Raw genomic sequence first — 15,855 nt, 5'->3', positions numbered from 1 at the left:
CTAAAAAGCCCACTGTCTTCGAAATACTTAGAAAATCAGACATGATCAAACACTGCTTGCAATAACGCTTTAAAAAGCCTCGAAAAATCATTCTTTCAATTAATCAGATGACCGAATTAAGTAGACTGACTTATTTTTGATAATGTTTATCAGGAAATAGATCTAGCGTGTTGGTAAGTAATTTAATGAAAAAAGGCATTTATTTAGCCCTCTTTAAGGCATTGATACGTAAAAAGGTCGATAATTTCGTTCACGATTCTAGAAAATAGCGTTAATTTTAGACGAACGTGCGAAAATATCCATATAAAGCAACTAAACTATATTTAGAATGTATAAATGGCGTCCTTTTTATTTTTAAACTTTTTTTTTTATTAAAAACTCATTTTGATTTAAATTTAGAATATAAAGTTCTAATTTTAAAATAAAACACCTGTACATAATTAATTATGAAAAAAATTATGCAGACTTTTCACACATTTTCCGATTGAGGCACAGGAATTGTTCTAAACATCCAATTGGAATTATTGAATTTGATAAGAAAACACTGTTTGGCGAATTAACTTACTGAATTATTAAGCACTACACAATCTTATAATAACACTGTATTCCGCATACAACGTTTTCATCTGTACGTCACTAAAAAATCAATATAGGCAGCCTTCGCACATCACTTTAGTTTGACACACAATTCGTACGCGTATCCGAAATGACAAACACATGAGACATTCCCGCGCATTTTCACTATTATTTTAATGATTTTATTTTGTTAAAAAATTTGTAAAATATTACATAATAATGTGGGTATGAGATTTAATGTTTTCCGTGCGGCCACAGTACGCGCCGCGTTCGGCTGGACTCGGCTGTCGTCGGCTGTTTCCGTAAGGGGGTTGAAACGTGAGTCACTGGCTCCGAGGGGTGGCTTTTCGATACGTTCCACGAACGAGAAATAGGGGAATGAATTCTTATTGGAAAGTTTAGTTACGTTCATAATTCTACAATTTTGTAGATATAATTTTGAAAGTATTGAAATCAGTTTATTTAATCAGAAAGACATCTGAAATACGTGGCCAGCTACTAACTAATATTTTCTATTTACAGCTACTTTTTGCCCTCTATTTACTAGACCTTCTCACATTTTTGCTGCAATATCACTTATTAAATTACCCATATTTTAAAAGTAACTTCAAGGTAAAATAATTTATTTTTAATTAACATTAATCAACTTTCAATTTACCTGTATTACCGATTAAGACAGAACGTGACTGACAACGCCATCTTGTGTCATATAAAGGAAAATCATATTTTAATTATTTAAATCTCAGTTTTTTATTTAGCTCGTATTTATCTACATTGCAATTTGGCCATGGGTATAAAAGTCTAGATTAGACGGTTTTATCCTACAATTTATTTATTTTTATAGGTACTTAAGGGAGTAAAGTGTGAGCCACAGCTCAGGATTTTTTTCAAAGAAAATGATGAATGATGAAATCATTAATTTGCTTTCATCAAAACATGTTTAACTTGCATGCATATTTAATTCAATTATTCCCATATATACCAACAAATACGTAGAATAAGGAATTAATTAAAATAGTTAATTGTTTCAATGCAAATTCATTGTCGTCGTAAACCTTTATATTTAAAAACAATGTTTAATTTACTGTATGTCATTTTATTTATTTCAGAGATTTAAAACATTTAATATTTTTAAGTAGATACAAAAGTAGGTATATGTTGGACACTAATAGGCGTGTTTCGGAGGGCATAATAAACTCTAGTCAGAAGCCAGAAAGTCTGACACCAGTCTAAACAAGGGGTACCTATCGGGTTGCCCGGGTAACTGGATTGAGGAGGTCAGATAGGCAGTCGCTCCTTGTGGCACGCTGGTACTCAGCTGCATCCGGTTAGACTGGAAGCCGACCAACATTGTTGGGAAAAGGCTAGGATATGAGATTAAGAATCACTCATCTGTATCTATAGCCTAGTTATCAATTTAGTGGCTACGAAAACGATTCGATGGAGGTATCAGACTTCGATTCCCGGGTGACACCGAAGTAATTTTTGTGATGAATAAATGGTTTTTCTTTCTTTCGAAGTCACACAAGAATAGGAGATGTAGGTATCCCAAATCTGGGTAGGCAGCCTTTATATTCTTTTGACCCCAACGCATCGAAAATGTTGTTCACCCCTGTACATATTAATGGCCTACAAAAATAGTAGGTATCTATAACTAGTTGTTCTGCGGTCATGTAGCACGATCATTTGCAGTTTATTATTCTGACAGTTCACAGGTCTCTACCTACACAATACATGTGAGTATTTTAGCTACCTATTAATTATCAATGTATTTTTTTCATTATCACGGATTTTTCATTAATTGCCTAAAGGATTGTTTAAATTTTGACGTAAGTAAACCTTCTTGATAGGGATATCTTCCTCTGAAAAATTCTGGAATTTTAGATGAAAATTATTAAAGAAAATTCCTTATAACATAGGTAGGTACTCTTTCTTATAACGAAAACCTAGAATATATAATAATACCTGCAACATGTAATATGTAACGTAGAACATATAAGTAGGTACCTAAAAGGTAGGTATGTGTACCTCTAGTTTAAATTGTATCTACCTATCACTCCTTGCTAAACGGGTAAACCGATTGAAAATTGACGGATATGAAATGCTATGTGCTTTTTAACCGGATGCGTGGAGTAGGTCCCACGGACCAATCGGGTAAACGAATCAAGAATCGACGGATATGAAATGTTAGGTATTACGCATTTTACCCGGATGCGTGAAGTAGCTCCTAGAGTTCCTATGAAACCACTAGCAGAAGCTAATTGCTTAGGTATATTCCTCAAATGATATTTAATTCGTATACCACGCTAAACCTTTAAATAATGCCTGAATTCTATCCCCCAAAAAGGTCCTACCATAATTTCCTTCTTTTTCACAGAAAAATGACTTCCTACGACAAATACCTGGGCCTCCCCCTAGAACAGTTCGAAAGGATGTCGAGGAACTACGAGCTTTTCCAGGAGACCTGTAACGACCTGACGAAGGAACCAGTCAGGGTCTACAGCCCGCTGACCAAGAAGAGCATGGACGAGCTGTACCTGAACAGGGAAGTCAGCAAAGACCTTCAGAAAAAGAAGGAAGAGGATATGAAGAAGGCCGCGGTATGTTGTCTATTCTTTTATAAAGGACTAGCCGTTTTTCCGCGGTATTACCCGCGTCCCGTGAGAACTACTGCCCATACCGGGATAAAATATAGCCTATTGCACTCAGAAACGGCCGTTTTCCTGGGGTTTTACCAGTGTCCCGTGAGAACTAAGCCGATACCGGGATAAAATATAGCCTATGATACTGGAATATTGTAGCTATCTATCAGTGAAAGAATTTTGGAAATCTGACCAGCAGCGGTTCCAAAGATTACCATCTAGATACAAACCTGCTAATACCTCTTTATCATATTAGGTACTTGAAGAAAAAAATATCTAAAACGCTTCAAAAATATTGAACCGATTTGAAAAATTCTTTCACTGTTGGAAAGCTACACTCTTCCCGAGTAACATAGGTTATATTTTTTATCCCGGTACGTCCGAAGTTCCTACGGTAGGGGGATGGTATGTTATAGAGTTCTCGCCAAACATTTTGTCGTCAACGCTGCGCAGTCGATCGTTGCTTGCCTATTAAACTTGAAATGATGTATGAATTAGTTTGTAGGAGGTCATAAGTTCGACTTTTATTTGAATAAACAGCAATGTTCTAGGTATTGTACATAAGTAATTGAGGCGATATTATTTTACTTTCGATTAAGTAACTAGTACTATTCTAAACTTCGCAATAATGAATTCTTACAAGTTAGTTCTACATTGTCTGATTTAGCCCTTCGACCCTTTCCAATCAGTGCAAAAGTATAAGTTGGTAAATCTATCTACCTGGATTTCAAATTATTTTTGTTTCATTTTATTTACAGCAAGCCGCTCAAGAAGCGTCAGAAGCTAAAGAAGAGAAGGAAGGATCAGAAGAGAAACAAGAGGACAAACCAGAGACTGAGAAGTGATCTGTTATATTAAAATTATTTATTAAATATTATGTAATAGGTGTAGTCATTTATTTTATTTAACCTTCTGGCAATCAGAAGACAAGTCTCAGTCTGCTTTTCACCGCCCTACCGGACTCAGGCCTTTTCTCATACAGAGGAGGAATGAGCGTTAATCACCGAGTGCGCTCAATGCGGGAGTGATTTCAAACTGTCTGCATCCGGTTAGACTGGACGCCGACCCCACTATAGAAAAGGGTAGGCAGATGATGACCTATCCATATCCATCTTGAACCACCATGGCCTATAAACTATCTTATGTCTTTGTATAGTTACCTGCTTTAACTGCCTCGTTGGTCTAGTGGTCGCAAGCGCGGCTGCTGTGCATGAGCTCGGGTTCGATTCCCGGGGCGACTCGATATGTGAGCAGCCCGTAGTCTGGAAGTTGGTGATTGATACACCCGTGCATCGGAGAGCACGTTAATGTCAGTCCTGCGCCTGATCTCTCTCCGGTCGTGTCGGATTGCCCTCCCGTCGCGCTATGAGAGTGAAGGAAGTCTGCACAAATGCTTGTGCACTATAATATGTCCTGCACAGTTGGCTTATCTCCTTATATTAGAACAGCCGCCATGGCCGATAATCGGCTAGGAGGACATCAAAAGCGGATGTGAGTTTTTTTCACTTCGGAAAAATTACTGAACTGATTTGGATGAAATTAGGCACTAATATAAAGGGTACTTTGGATATAGAGATAGAAGAGTAAAGGTAGGTAGAACATAGAAAATAAATAACAATAAAAATAAAATAATTTATATGAAAATACACGGTTTTATTGAACTTAATCATAAAATGGAAGGTTACAGGGAAGTAAAATTAATTCAAACTACTTATGTTTTTATCATAAAAAAGTATAATTATTTTGTAATAATACGTAGCAATACGCTTATATACGGTTAGAAGTAACAACTAGGAGTTATCTGTCATGATTTCCTCGTCATCTTCCTCTGGCTCCGCGAGGTCCGGATGACAAACCCTTATATGGAGATTGAGATTGATTCGGACGATGAAACTCTTACCACAAGTTGTACATTTATGCGGTCTCTTAACATCGTCGTCAACGTTAGGGGGATGGGCTCTCGTTAAGTGAGTTCGGAGTAGAGACGCGTGCATAGTTCGGTCGCACTGTGTACATTTCACATGACAGTCGATTGGCTGCCCCTCGTGCGTTTGTCTATGCTTCTCCATGGTGATTTTCGATACAAATAACTTGTTACAACAGTCGCATTTAAAGTTTTTCACTTTTGTATGCTTCTTCATATGGATTTTCAGGCAATTCTTAGTCGGAAACATTTCGTCGCATTTCGAACATTTAAACTTCTTAATATCATTATGCAGCTGCATATGAAGCTTCAAATAAGCCTGGCCAGTAAAACTTTTATTACAAATTTCACAGTTAATAGTGGAAGTCGAAGAATGAGTTTGCATATGACTTTTAAGGAACTGAGCTGCAACAAAACTTCTGTCACATACCTCGCATAAATACTTTTTGGACGCTGCACCTTCATGCTTGGACCTATGAATGTCAAGATGGTACTGAGAATTCACTTTAACATCACATTGGTCACATTTAAACTTGCGCCTTTTTTTAGGACCTTCTTTGTGATGAACTTGGGGCTCTGGCTCCATGATAGGAGTATCTTTATCGTTTCCGTGGAACTTCTTGTGCAGCATCAAGTACTCCATACCTTCAAACGTGAGGTCACAAACATCACAGCGGTACCTCGTATCATTCTGCTGTTGTTTTAATTCGTACGTTACGTTGTCCCCACCGTTGTAAGCTTCGGCCATCTTCTCGCGTTTAACTGACGAACGGTTATCTTGTTTGTCACTAGACGCCGGCTCCATCATACTCTTCATCCAGTGGTCTTGAATTCCAACGCCGGATTTCGTCTCCATTTGGTGAACCGACGCTAAGCTATTGCTAGCGCATATTAACTAGTGCGATATTGATCCATATATCGCAATGCTGTGGTCACAATTTAGCGTAAATACACTTTTCTGGCGTGCAAAACGCTATTCGCGCATTGTTTACGCGTTAGTTTTGTGGATTTCACGTTAAAATTACAGCGGTAACACAAAAGCGAGCCTTGTTACAGTACCATAAATTCCAAAAGAGAAGCGATGCGCGTTGCTTTTTTTCGGGCGGTTCATTGACAGCGGGAACTTTTTTTATTCTTGACAAGTTTGCTGTTGCCATTATACTTTTATCAAACCCTATAATTATACATATTAACTAATAACAATACTGTTATGTCAATAAATACTATACAATAACGGCAATGCAACAAGGAAAATTATTTTCTTTAATATCTTTCAATTAATTATTTTATTTTTTGTGTCGAAATCCATTGCCATTGCTAATATCAGCGGATAACATACTTAACAGTATTGCCACCAAGTAAAATCGAATCTGACAGATGGAAAATGGCGTCTCCGATGTTATGCGATGTTTATTTTTATTTATATCCGTAAAAACTCGAGTTATACCACTACAATAATGATAATATTTGTGTAGTACCAGCAATAAGTAACGTGTGTACCGCCATGGCTACTACTTCAGAGGTTCCGGCTTCGACTTATATCGATAGTTCGTCCGACGACGAGTGTTTATCTTTAGTGAAACGAAAAGCTGAAATCGCTGAAGAAAGTAATAAAAACTGTAAATATGAGGAGGATAGTGATGATGATCCTATCATGGCCGGGGTCCTGGTGACCGTGGAAGTCGAGGAAATGGACGAGGACTGTCCTTTAGAGTTCAACAAAGTAGGTGCCAGTTCCCACCTAAAAAATACTCCTTGCTGTATTTTATTATATGTTTTAACTTGTGTAAACACTTGAAAATTGAGCTTAGAACCTCTTTAGAACATATTTGTGTAGTCTGTGTAGTATTTACATGAAGTTTTAAGTGTTTTGTTGGATTAATATAATGAAAAACAAATACTTTTAACATGTTTCATGTATTAATTTACCATGGTTCTTGAATATTCAAGGTTACACTCACAAAGTAGATAGTTACGTACATTTACTTTTATTGAAATATAATTTTCCTGTGTACTTTTTTATCTTTTAAAAATAATATTTACTTACTACCTATGTACATAGGTATATTCTATTTACCCAAGTGCACGAAGTAGTTCCCATAGGATGCAGGGTGCAACCATTGGCAGAAGTTAACATTATAATCCTAAACAGTTTTTTGGCTTACCCAGAAATCAATAATCATAGTTCACTTACAACATTTCAGAATGACAGACTCAAAAAACCAAAAAGAAGAAAAAAGTCAAAAGAAATTGAGAAGAAAGTGAAAAAGTCTAGAAGATTCCGATGTACTGCTTGTGATGCTGAGTTTAACACTTCTGCTGACCTCAAAACTCATGGGCTTGAACATCAGGTTAAAACAAGGTAAGCTGTCCCAGTCTAACCAAGGGGTATTGGGTTGCCCGGGTAACTGGGTTGAGGAGGGCAGATAGACAGTCGCTCCTTGTAAAGCACTGGTACTCCGCTGAATCCGGTTAGACTGGAAGCCGACCCTAACATAGTTGGGAAAAAGGCTCAGAGGATGATGAGGTAAGCTGTCCCAATAGGCCCTGCTGAGGCTGCGGGAACAATCACGAGAGTTACCGCGGCGCTGGTACATAAAGGGCTTAAGAAGGAACATGGTGGGTTGTAGTCAGTAAGAGTCGGACACTTCCTCATGCTGCAACCACAGCGGGGGGTTGTTTGATGATTTATGGTCATTTGATGATTTTCCAACACAGAAAAAGGTTGGTAGCTTATGGTATACTCCTTTTGAGTAGGCACTTAACTAAAGGTAAACAGTCTTGATAGCTCTACACAAATATAGCGATTTTTTGTACTGTAAAAAAATAATAAGGGGTGCCAGAGGTTTCTAAGCATTCTTAAAAAATGCTAAGAACCTGTGACAATAAATATCATTCATAAAAATCAGACCTTAATAGTGGTTTTTCTCCTGTTTAAAAATAATTCTAGCTCCTAAAGTTAAAAAAATCGCTGAACATACATGGGGGTGGTTCGGATACCTCATAGCATAGAGCTTCTATTTTTTTCTTTTGGACGCCTATGGATGGGCCACCCTGTATATTAAACAAATAAACTACTGCTTAAAGTGTTTAAAATAGTGATTGAATTGATAAAGTATTATTGCCTTTCTTAATCAAATTTTTTTTTGCAGTATAATATATCCTGTGTAGTTGGCTGATCTCCTTCCTTTTTCCTTTGTAGACTACGATGACATTATTGTTATTTCTTGAGTTTCTTTTTTAAACTACTGATTACTTGTAAAGTTTTATGTTCAATTTAAAATAAAACAGTTTCAGAAAAACAATCGATTTATCTTGTCTGCGAAAATGGATCTTAACAACACAATATTATAGCACTTCTCTAACCAAACCAATTGTAAATGTTCCAGACACAAATGCGAGATATGCGGTCGCTACTTCAAGAAGGCGTTCAGCTTACGGATGCACTCCAAGGTGCACATGGAGAAGGCGGCTCCACAGTGTCCTCTGTGCGGTCTCAAGTTTAATAATAAGAATTATTTGGTTAGTATGTTTTCTTCATCTGTATATCTAGGCTTTAGTGGCAGAAAAAAGAAAAAAAAAACAAAAAAATGGGTACCTTTCATTCATTCGGTTTTTGCTAAAAGCCAAAGAGTATTTATTAATAATACTACAGAATCCTTTCTTGTACCTATTATATTTCAATACATTTATTTATTTTTGTTTGCCTGAAGGTATGCACATTTAAATACCTAAAACCTGAAAAAGGATATGGGCCACTTTTTATCTAGCTAGAGGCTAGGGGCGGGAGTTATTTCAAGATATTACAAACATGGGCTTTATATCACAGAAAAATATTTTAGTATTTATTTTCTACTTTAAAAACCACCTTTCAATATATTTTACTAACCAACTCCCAAAAAGCATTAGCTTCTTAATTCGTTAGTCTGTATGTATATTATTTCTCATTACAGGCTAGACACATGTCGACGCACGAAAGAACAGAGGAATGTGAGATATGTCAGGCTAAGTTTCATACAAAATCTCAGCTCAAGAACCATACGAAACAGGCGCATTCTAAGAGAAAATTAGTACCGGAGACTACAACGTAAGTTTTTTATATTATTTGCTATTAATTCTTACTAATATTATTTTTATTTATTTATTTATTTGAATCAGGCATCTAAGGCCCATAGAAAAATACAATACACAAATATTATAACATTAAAACATACACTAATACATATTTTATATAAGTAACTTAAAAACTAATGCATTATGAATGTGAAAGTAACTCTGTGTGTCTATCGTGCTTTGATGCCAAAACTACTAATACGTTATGAATCTAGAGACCATATCAGAGTCTAGAGACTGAAAAAAGGCTACTTTTATTCGAATGCGCGAAGCCAGTGAATTTTCATCGTTTATCGCAAACGCATATAATCTATACTAATGTAATAAGGAGGAAACATATTTTCGCGTGTTTCTTTGTTTCCTAAAGGCTCAGAAAACTGTTGAAAATCTACATTGTTTCCTAGAAACAAAAGCTGTATTATACTTTTTCCGAGTACAGGCAGAAATCGTCCCGGGACGTGGGTGAAGCCGCGGGAAAACAGCTAGTGTTGTACATGTTAATATTAGTATCGATAAGGCTAACTTGGGGTCTTATAGGTGTCATTATTATTTCGCATCCACATATACCTATAATATACGTATAATAGGCGCGACGATAAGGTAAAAAAAATGTGTTTCTAATTAGTCCGCATTTTAGATTTGCAAAATATATTGGTCATCTATTTTTTATTTTAACGAAACGTTAAATATATACTTACATATAACGCAACAAAGATTGAGAGTGGGGGCTGTTTGCCGTCTTTGTAAAATTTGTACTTAGAAGTGACGTGTCTTCGTTGTTATTTATTTTGTGAGAGAAAAGAAAAAATACGTGTCCATTATTTTCCTGTTATCTAAAAGATTTAGTTACTTTTTTCAGTCGCCATGCCTATTAACACTAGATACATGTATATTTTCAGGAAACCAGTCCACAGTCGAGAAACAAACCAAACTTCCTCAGCGGACGGAGAAAACACACAATCAGACAACGATTTAAAAACTACAGAAGAACCGCCATTTTTATACAACCAGTACGAAAATCTAAAACGCGAGGATCTTAACCATTCTACTCAATGTGCAATAGTCAGCAAAATGCATAAAGGACGATCAGTTTCTGATGTTTGTAGACTATATAAACTAACACCGGAGATAGTCAACGAAATTTGGGAAGACAGAGAAAAGTATGCACTACCCAAAAAGGTAGGTAAAAGGACAACTAGGTATATGAATAGTGTTTTAGATACAAGAATAGTTGACTGGTTTCATAGCCAAAGGGCCAATGATGTACAAGTTTCAGGTAAAATGTTACAAGATATAGCGGAGTCCTTTGCCAAAGAAAGCGGTTTTGTAGCTTTTAATGGCAGCAAGAAATGGTTAGACAGGTTTAAAAAAAGATATAATATAAGTCTTAGGGGTACCCCTTGTAAGAGGGATTATCATAATCAGATGGAGTCGAAGTGGAAGAATCATTTTTTTAGAGAGCAATGGAGCGATGCTAGGTTAGGGATACCGGATGAAGATATTTATACAGCTGACGAATTTGGCTTTTACTACAATCCTTCAAAAGGTAGAATAAAAAAGTTAGCAGGCAAAAAGTATATACAAGGCTACGTCAAAGATAGGTTATCTGTGTTCCTCTGCGCAAACATGCCAGGGACAGATAAAAAAAAATTGCTAGTCTGTGGCACGGAAGATCCGCTCTTACATTCGTTCAGAAATCCAGACACTTTACCTGTTACTTATATTAGGCATTCACAAGCCCATTTCACGACGCAAATGTTTGAAGAATATGTTAAATTTTGGAATAGGGAACTTAAATTAAAAAATCGGAAGGCAATATTAGTGTTAGACAGAGCAACTATACATTCTAAACTTCAGTTGTCACATCTAAAATTAGTTTTCGTACCCTGGAAAGCTTCTAACGGCTTAATACCTATGAAAAATGGAGTTTCGGCGAAATTTCGAGAAGAATTTCGGAGATTAATATTAGAAGAAAAAGCTATGAATGTTCTTAGAGGCGTTGATAGGAATTTAACTTGCTTAGAGGCTCTAAGTATGCTAGAAAAGGCTTGGGAAAGAACGCCACCGAAAGCTATTACAAAAAGTTTTATAGACACCGGATATGACGTGTCGGTACCAGAAACTGTCGGTTCAATAGACAAACCGAAAGTTTGTGAAAATGACGAGGAAATATTAGCAAATATGTTAAAAGATTATGATGTTGAATCTTATTTTACTAATTTAAGCAATTTAGATCAGTATTTGACAGTTGATGAAGAATTAGTTACGGGTCAAGGGACTAACGGATCGGTTTTTGGCGGGAATCATAAAGTGACAGATGTCATAAATGGCGCGGAGAAAGAAAAGGAGGATTTAATGCCTCTAGCCACAGATAAGCCAGAGTCAGATGAAAAGGAGGTTCTAGTTAAAAAGTCTAGGGCGTTACAAGATTTGGATATAGTGAGAAAATATTTGCAATCGAATGCTACATCTTATGATACGTTTTGTTGTTTCATGGAAATTGAGAAGTTCGTCATGCAAACTGTTATTGGTTGATGTTTAGTTATTTTTAACCGACTTCTGAAAAACGAGGTTCTGTCAAAAAGTCTGTTTTTTTAAGTAAAATTAACAATGGTACAAAGAAATCTATGGATCATGTAATTTTTTAAATCTATTGTTTTTGCTTAGGCGTAGTTTTAAAGTGGTTTTTGCCGCTAAAGTTGTAAGAAATAAAGTCAAAATTAATAAATTTTTGGGCTTATACTAAAAAGCTTTTTTAGACCTAGTCAAATTGATAATCTAGTTCTACATAAAAATTGGTACGAGTTACCTAAATTTTTTTTCATGAAATATTGAAAAATCTCTTTCCTTCTCCCTCTCTTTTTTTAAGGGAATTGAGAATAAATTACGTACCTACATAATTATTATGTATAAATTAATATTGGATCTCACTTTCTTTGTCCAATCTTCTTCTTTGAGAGTCGATGGCAATCAATTTTAGGGGCCCAGATTTTCGCCATGCCCAATCTGGTCTATGAAAGGATATATCTTATCTAGGGGAAAAAATTACGGCCAGGTAGCACGCTTTATTGAAGTTTTTATAAAGCCCTCTTAATTTTTCAATATTTTTCCTTGTACATTTGAAAAATTTGCATCCTCTTTTTTATTCAAGTAGGTATCTTGAAATTACAGTCACATCCAAGGTACGATCCAGGATACAAAGTTTGTATTTTTAGTTTGAAATTCCAGTAGCCTATAATTCCCCAAATAAAAATACAAAGGTATACTCAAATGGAGTAAAAAGGTAATTCAATATTATATAGTTTCAAAAACTTTTGGGTCATTAAGTCCCAAAAAAAAGTATGTTTCCTCAAAATATTGTAATTAAGAGTTTAATTAGCAATATTGAATTTTATCAACGAATCTAGCTTTTACAGATTTTGAAAATTTTATACATTTTTGTCGAAGGTACCTAGTAAATACAGTTTTGATGGTAAAATTAGATAGTTCACTTTATAGATGGCGCTACTAAAAATATAATTTGATTAGGTAACGCAAATATTAACGGAATTGTTCAAAAGTGTTACCGCGGCGCTGGTACATAAAGGGCTTAAGAAAGAACATGATGGGTTTTAGTCAGTAAGAGTCTGACACTCACGCTGCACCCACAGCGGGGGCATTTGATGATTTCCCATAAAAAAGTATCTTGTTCATTTATGTATTTATTGAAGTGGTAAACTGTTTGACGCATGGATCAGCATTTTCGGCATACAATGGTTTAAAAGTGGCGCCATCTATAGTAAAAATGTCTACTTCCTTATAACGGTTGTCTAAGCTAAAATAATGCGGAAGCTGCCAAATGAACAAACGCACACATAAGCAAAACAATAATGCACGTAAGTCTGACACCAGTCTAACCAAGGTGTATTGGGTTGCCCGGGTAACTGGGCTGAGGAGGTCAGACAGGCAGTCGCTCCTTGTAAAGCACTGTTACTCAGCTGCATGCGGTTAGACTGGAAGCCGACCCCAACATAGTTGGGAAAGGGATCGGAAGATGATGATTCGTTTGTTTGTGTGCTTAAATGCGGTAGCGGGGTGCATCATTTCAGCTCAGACAATCTCAACTTTATATCTTTAATCTTGCCTTTTTTGTTATATAAGAAAGTTTATATGTATATACATAGCGAGATTTATTATTATATTAAGCAAAGGATTTTTTTTGTATATAATATTTTTTTCATATAAGAGAAATTCCAGTTGTATAGTTATTGATATTCGAATGGTTTATAGCTTTTGGAAGTGAAGCCATTCAATGAAATGCAAATAATATGTATATACCGAGGTCGCCGGAAGACCCTGGATGCAGGTCGCCTCCAACAGGTATCTGTGGAGATTTAAGGGGAGGCCTATGTTCAGCAGTGGACGTCCTATGGCTGAGATAATGATGAAATAATATTTTAAAAACTAGTTTCGGCCAGTGGTCGCAGTCGCTTCCTAAGGGAACTAATTCCTGATCCCGGATGAAAAGTTTTTATAAGTTATTCTGATGTGTAAGATATACTACTGCCAAGTTTCAGATAAATCCACGCAGTTTTTTTTTCGTTAAAGAGTCCCAAATATCCATGCTTTTACCCATGAGTGGGAAGTTGTTCCCAGAACAAAAGTAGTTATTATACGTTATTTTGACCTGTACACTATATTACTGCTAAGTTTCACGAAAATCCTTTCAGTATTTTTTGCGTTATAGAGTAACAAATATACATAATCCAGCTTTTCATCCTTGTGAGGGAAGTAGGTCCCGAGATGTGACTGAAACCGCGGGCGTTAGCTAGTTTTTAATATTAATATGATTTGCATTACATTGAATAGCTTATTGGGTGCTGCCAGACTAGATTTTTCTTGTATATAAATAAATAAAAAATATTTTATAAGAAATTGTTGATTTATCTGTTAAATTGTTATATGTTTAAAAACTTTATATTCTGAATTAATAAATACATATAATTATGTTAGTATATTTCAGCCATTACTTAGTTCTGTGAATATTATTATTATAAGGCTTTTTTTCTAGTCTGGCAATACTGCGGAGGTGCAATTTAGCTTGTATATGGCAATCTAAGAGTCAGGAGTTATTGTAGTCTGTTAAAACTGTTATTTCTTATAAAATATTTTAAGAATAAATGAATTTAGGTGTCAAGTCTGTTTGTCGTTTTATTTTAAAATATTTTTTTATATAATCTATGATGTTCTCCTAGCCGATAGTCGGCCACGGCGACTGTTCTCATATAAGGAGATCAGTCAGCTGCGCAGGACATATTACAGTGCACGCATATTTGCTTGGACACCACTTACCAGGTGTACCACTTTCCTCTATGGGTTCCCACTATTCCTTCACTCTCTGCGCGCGATGGGACGACAATCCGACACCACCGGAGAGAGATCACGAGCACGACCGACATTAGCGGCGGTATATTATTGAAACCGCAGGAACAGCACCCAAAACATATTTTCACAATGTCGGACAGGAATTAAACCCGCGTTGGCCTTGGCTACAAAATAGCTCAAGTAATTTTCTGGGTGTTAAATAAATAAAATGCAAATGTTAAAAAAAAATCATTTAATAACAATTATTTACAACTTTCAAATTCATTGTTTTCAACTTATTATTTAGTTTACTAACTATGGCGACGATGCAGTAATTTCGAAATAAAAGTTTATTACATTTACAAGTACGTACAGGTACCGGCACGGATATTGAGCTCTCGGCGGAAGAGTGGGGATCGCTTTGCGCACCCTTACGTATAAGGCAATAAGGCAGTAAATCGCTTCTGCGCAAGTGAAGGTCAGGGCTCGATATCCGTGCCGATAACGGTAAACCTTTACGCAAGTAGGTATAGTTTCGCTAATCTTAATGGCGGTTTGCACCTAACTTCCGAGCATAAATCAGCACGTTTCTAAGCGCCAAAAAGTTTGGTTTAAATTATCAATAGACATACAAGAATTTTACTGAATATGCATTTTTGTTTGCTATTTTCACACATAATCGCATTGTCATCTAAAAAAATACTATTACTTCTAAGGAAAATAATAACATTATTTCTAAAGACACAATTATTATAAAAAAGCTAGTTGTAACTAGAATAATTCATAGGTATGTAACTAAATTGAGTTACAGTGATGTCACCAACTGCCTAGCTTTTTCCTAATATTTTGGGGTCAGCTCTCTGAAGTTTATTTTTTACTAAGTAATGAAATGTTTTGCTAATTTTTAAAGCTATTGGGCAATTTTCACATTCAAATATTTTTACAATTTTTTTGTACAGAATTAATTATATTATTCATAGCGAAAACAGAATAACCTGGAGAATAAGAATAGCGGTTGCCTATTCCGAGGTAATGAAGAAGGAGAATGGGCGTTCCAGGGCTGTCCGTGGCCAGTCGTGGAATTGGTATCAAATGATAGCTCTTGTAATTAGGAATAGCTTTTACTCTGGGCGTCATCCCGTGAGGCCTTAAGGTAAAAAATAGACTTCAAAACGAAAAATACACGACTATACTACATCAGTGAATTCCAAAATCATCGCTGGCCCGATAGCCCAGGGTCTACATTTTCCCATTTCC

At 35.9% G+C, this 15,855-nt stretch overlaps 3 protein-coding genes across 3 annotated transcripts; 2 read left to right on the top strand and 1 right to left on the bottom strand.

Annotated features, from left to right (window-relative positions):
- The first annotated feature begins 2,923 nt into the window (after positions 1 to 2,923).
- LOC110381173 (uncharacterized) lies at positions 2,924 to 4,100 on the top strand. Its single transcript, XM_064042702.1, has 2 exons — positions 2,924 to 3,176; positions 3,977 to 4,100. The coding sequence occupies exons 1-2, from the start codon at positions 2,958 to 2,960 to the stop codon at positions 4,061 to 4,063; spliced, it is 306 nt and encodes a 101-aa protein (XP_063898772.1). The 5' UTR covers positions 2,924 to 2,957; the 3' UTR covers positions 4,064 to 4,100.
- A 736-nt stretch (positions 4,101 to 4,836) lies between these two features.
- Positions 4,837 to 6,272, bottom strand: LOC110381174 (gastrula zinc finger protein XlCGF17.1). The gene has a single exon (XM_021341403.3). It carries the CDS (start codon positions 5,996 to 5,998, stop codon positions 5,009 to 5,011), a length of 990 nt encoding a protein of 329 aa, XP_021197078.1. The 5' UTR covers positions 5,999 to 6,272; the 3' UTR covers positions 4,837 to 5,008.
- Positions 6,273 to 6,520: 248 nt separating this feature from the next.
- Positions 6,521 to 14,435, top strand: LOC110381167 (tigger transposable element-derived protein 4). The gene is made up of 5 exons (XM_064042639.1): positions 6,521 to 6,865; positions 7,347 to 7,504; positions 8,532 to 8,664; positions 9,096 to 9,229; positions 10,155 to 14,435. The coding sequence occupies exons 1-5, from the start codon at positions 6,647 to 6,649 to the stop codon at positions 11,788 to 11,790; spliced, it is 2,280 nt and encodes a 759-aa protein (XP_063898709.1). The 5' UTR covers positions 6,521 to 6,646; the 3' UTR covers positions 11,791 to 14,435.
- Positions 14,436 to 15,855: the final 1,420 nt, after the last annotated feature.

Source organism: Helicoverpa armigera, chromosome 29 (assembly GCF_030705265.1).
Source record: "Helicoverpa armigera isolate CAAS_96S chromosome 29, ASM3070526v1, whole genome shotgun sequence".
Lineage (NCBI taxonomy): Eukaryota > Metazoa > Arthropoda > Insecta > Lepidoptera > Noctuidae > Helicoverpa > Helicoverpa armigera.
The sequence above is the reverse complement of the archived record's forward strand: the minus strand, read 5'-3'. Positions and strand labels throughout refer to the sequence as shown.

Coding starts and splice junctions, on each gene's coding strand:
- LOC110381173 (XM_064042702.1), top strand. CDS start 2,958: ATGACTTCCTACGACAAATACCTGGGCCTCCCCCTAGAACAGTTCGAA. Junction 3,177..3,976: donor AGGATATGAAGAAGGCCGCG/GTATGTTGTCTA, acceptor TTTTATTTACAG/CAAGCCGCTCAAGAAGCGTC.
- LOC110381174 (XM_021341403.3), bottom strand. CDS start 5,998: ATGGAGACGAAATCCGGCGTTGGAATTCAAGACCACTGGATGAAGAGT.
- LOC110381167 (XM_064042639.1), top strand. CDS start 6,647: ATGGCTACTACTTCAGAGGTTCCGGCTTCGACTTATATCGATAGTTCG. Junction 6,866..7,346: donor GTCCTTTAGAGTTCAACAAA/GTAGGTGCCAGT, acceptor ACAACATTTCAG/AATGACAGACTCAAAAAACC. Junction 8,665..9,095: donor TTAATAATAAGAATTATTTG/GTTAGTATGTTT, acceptor TTCTCATTACAG/GCTAGACACATGTCGACGCA.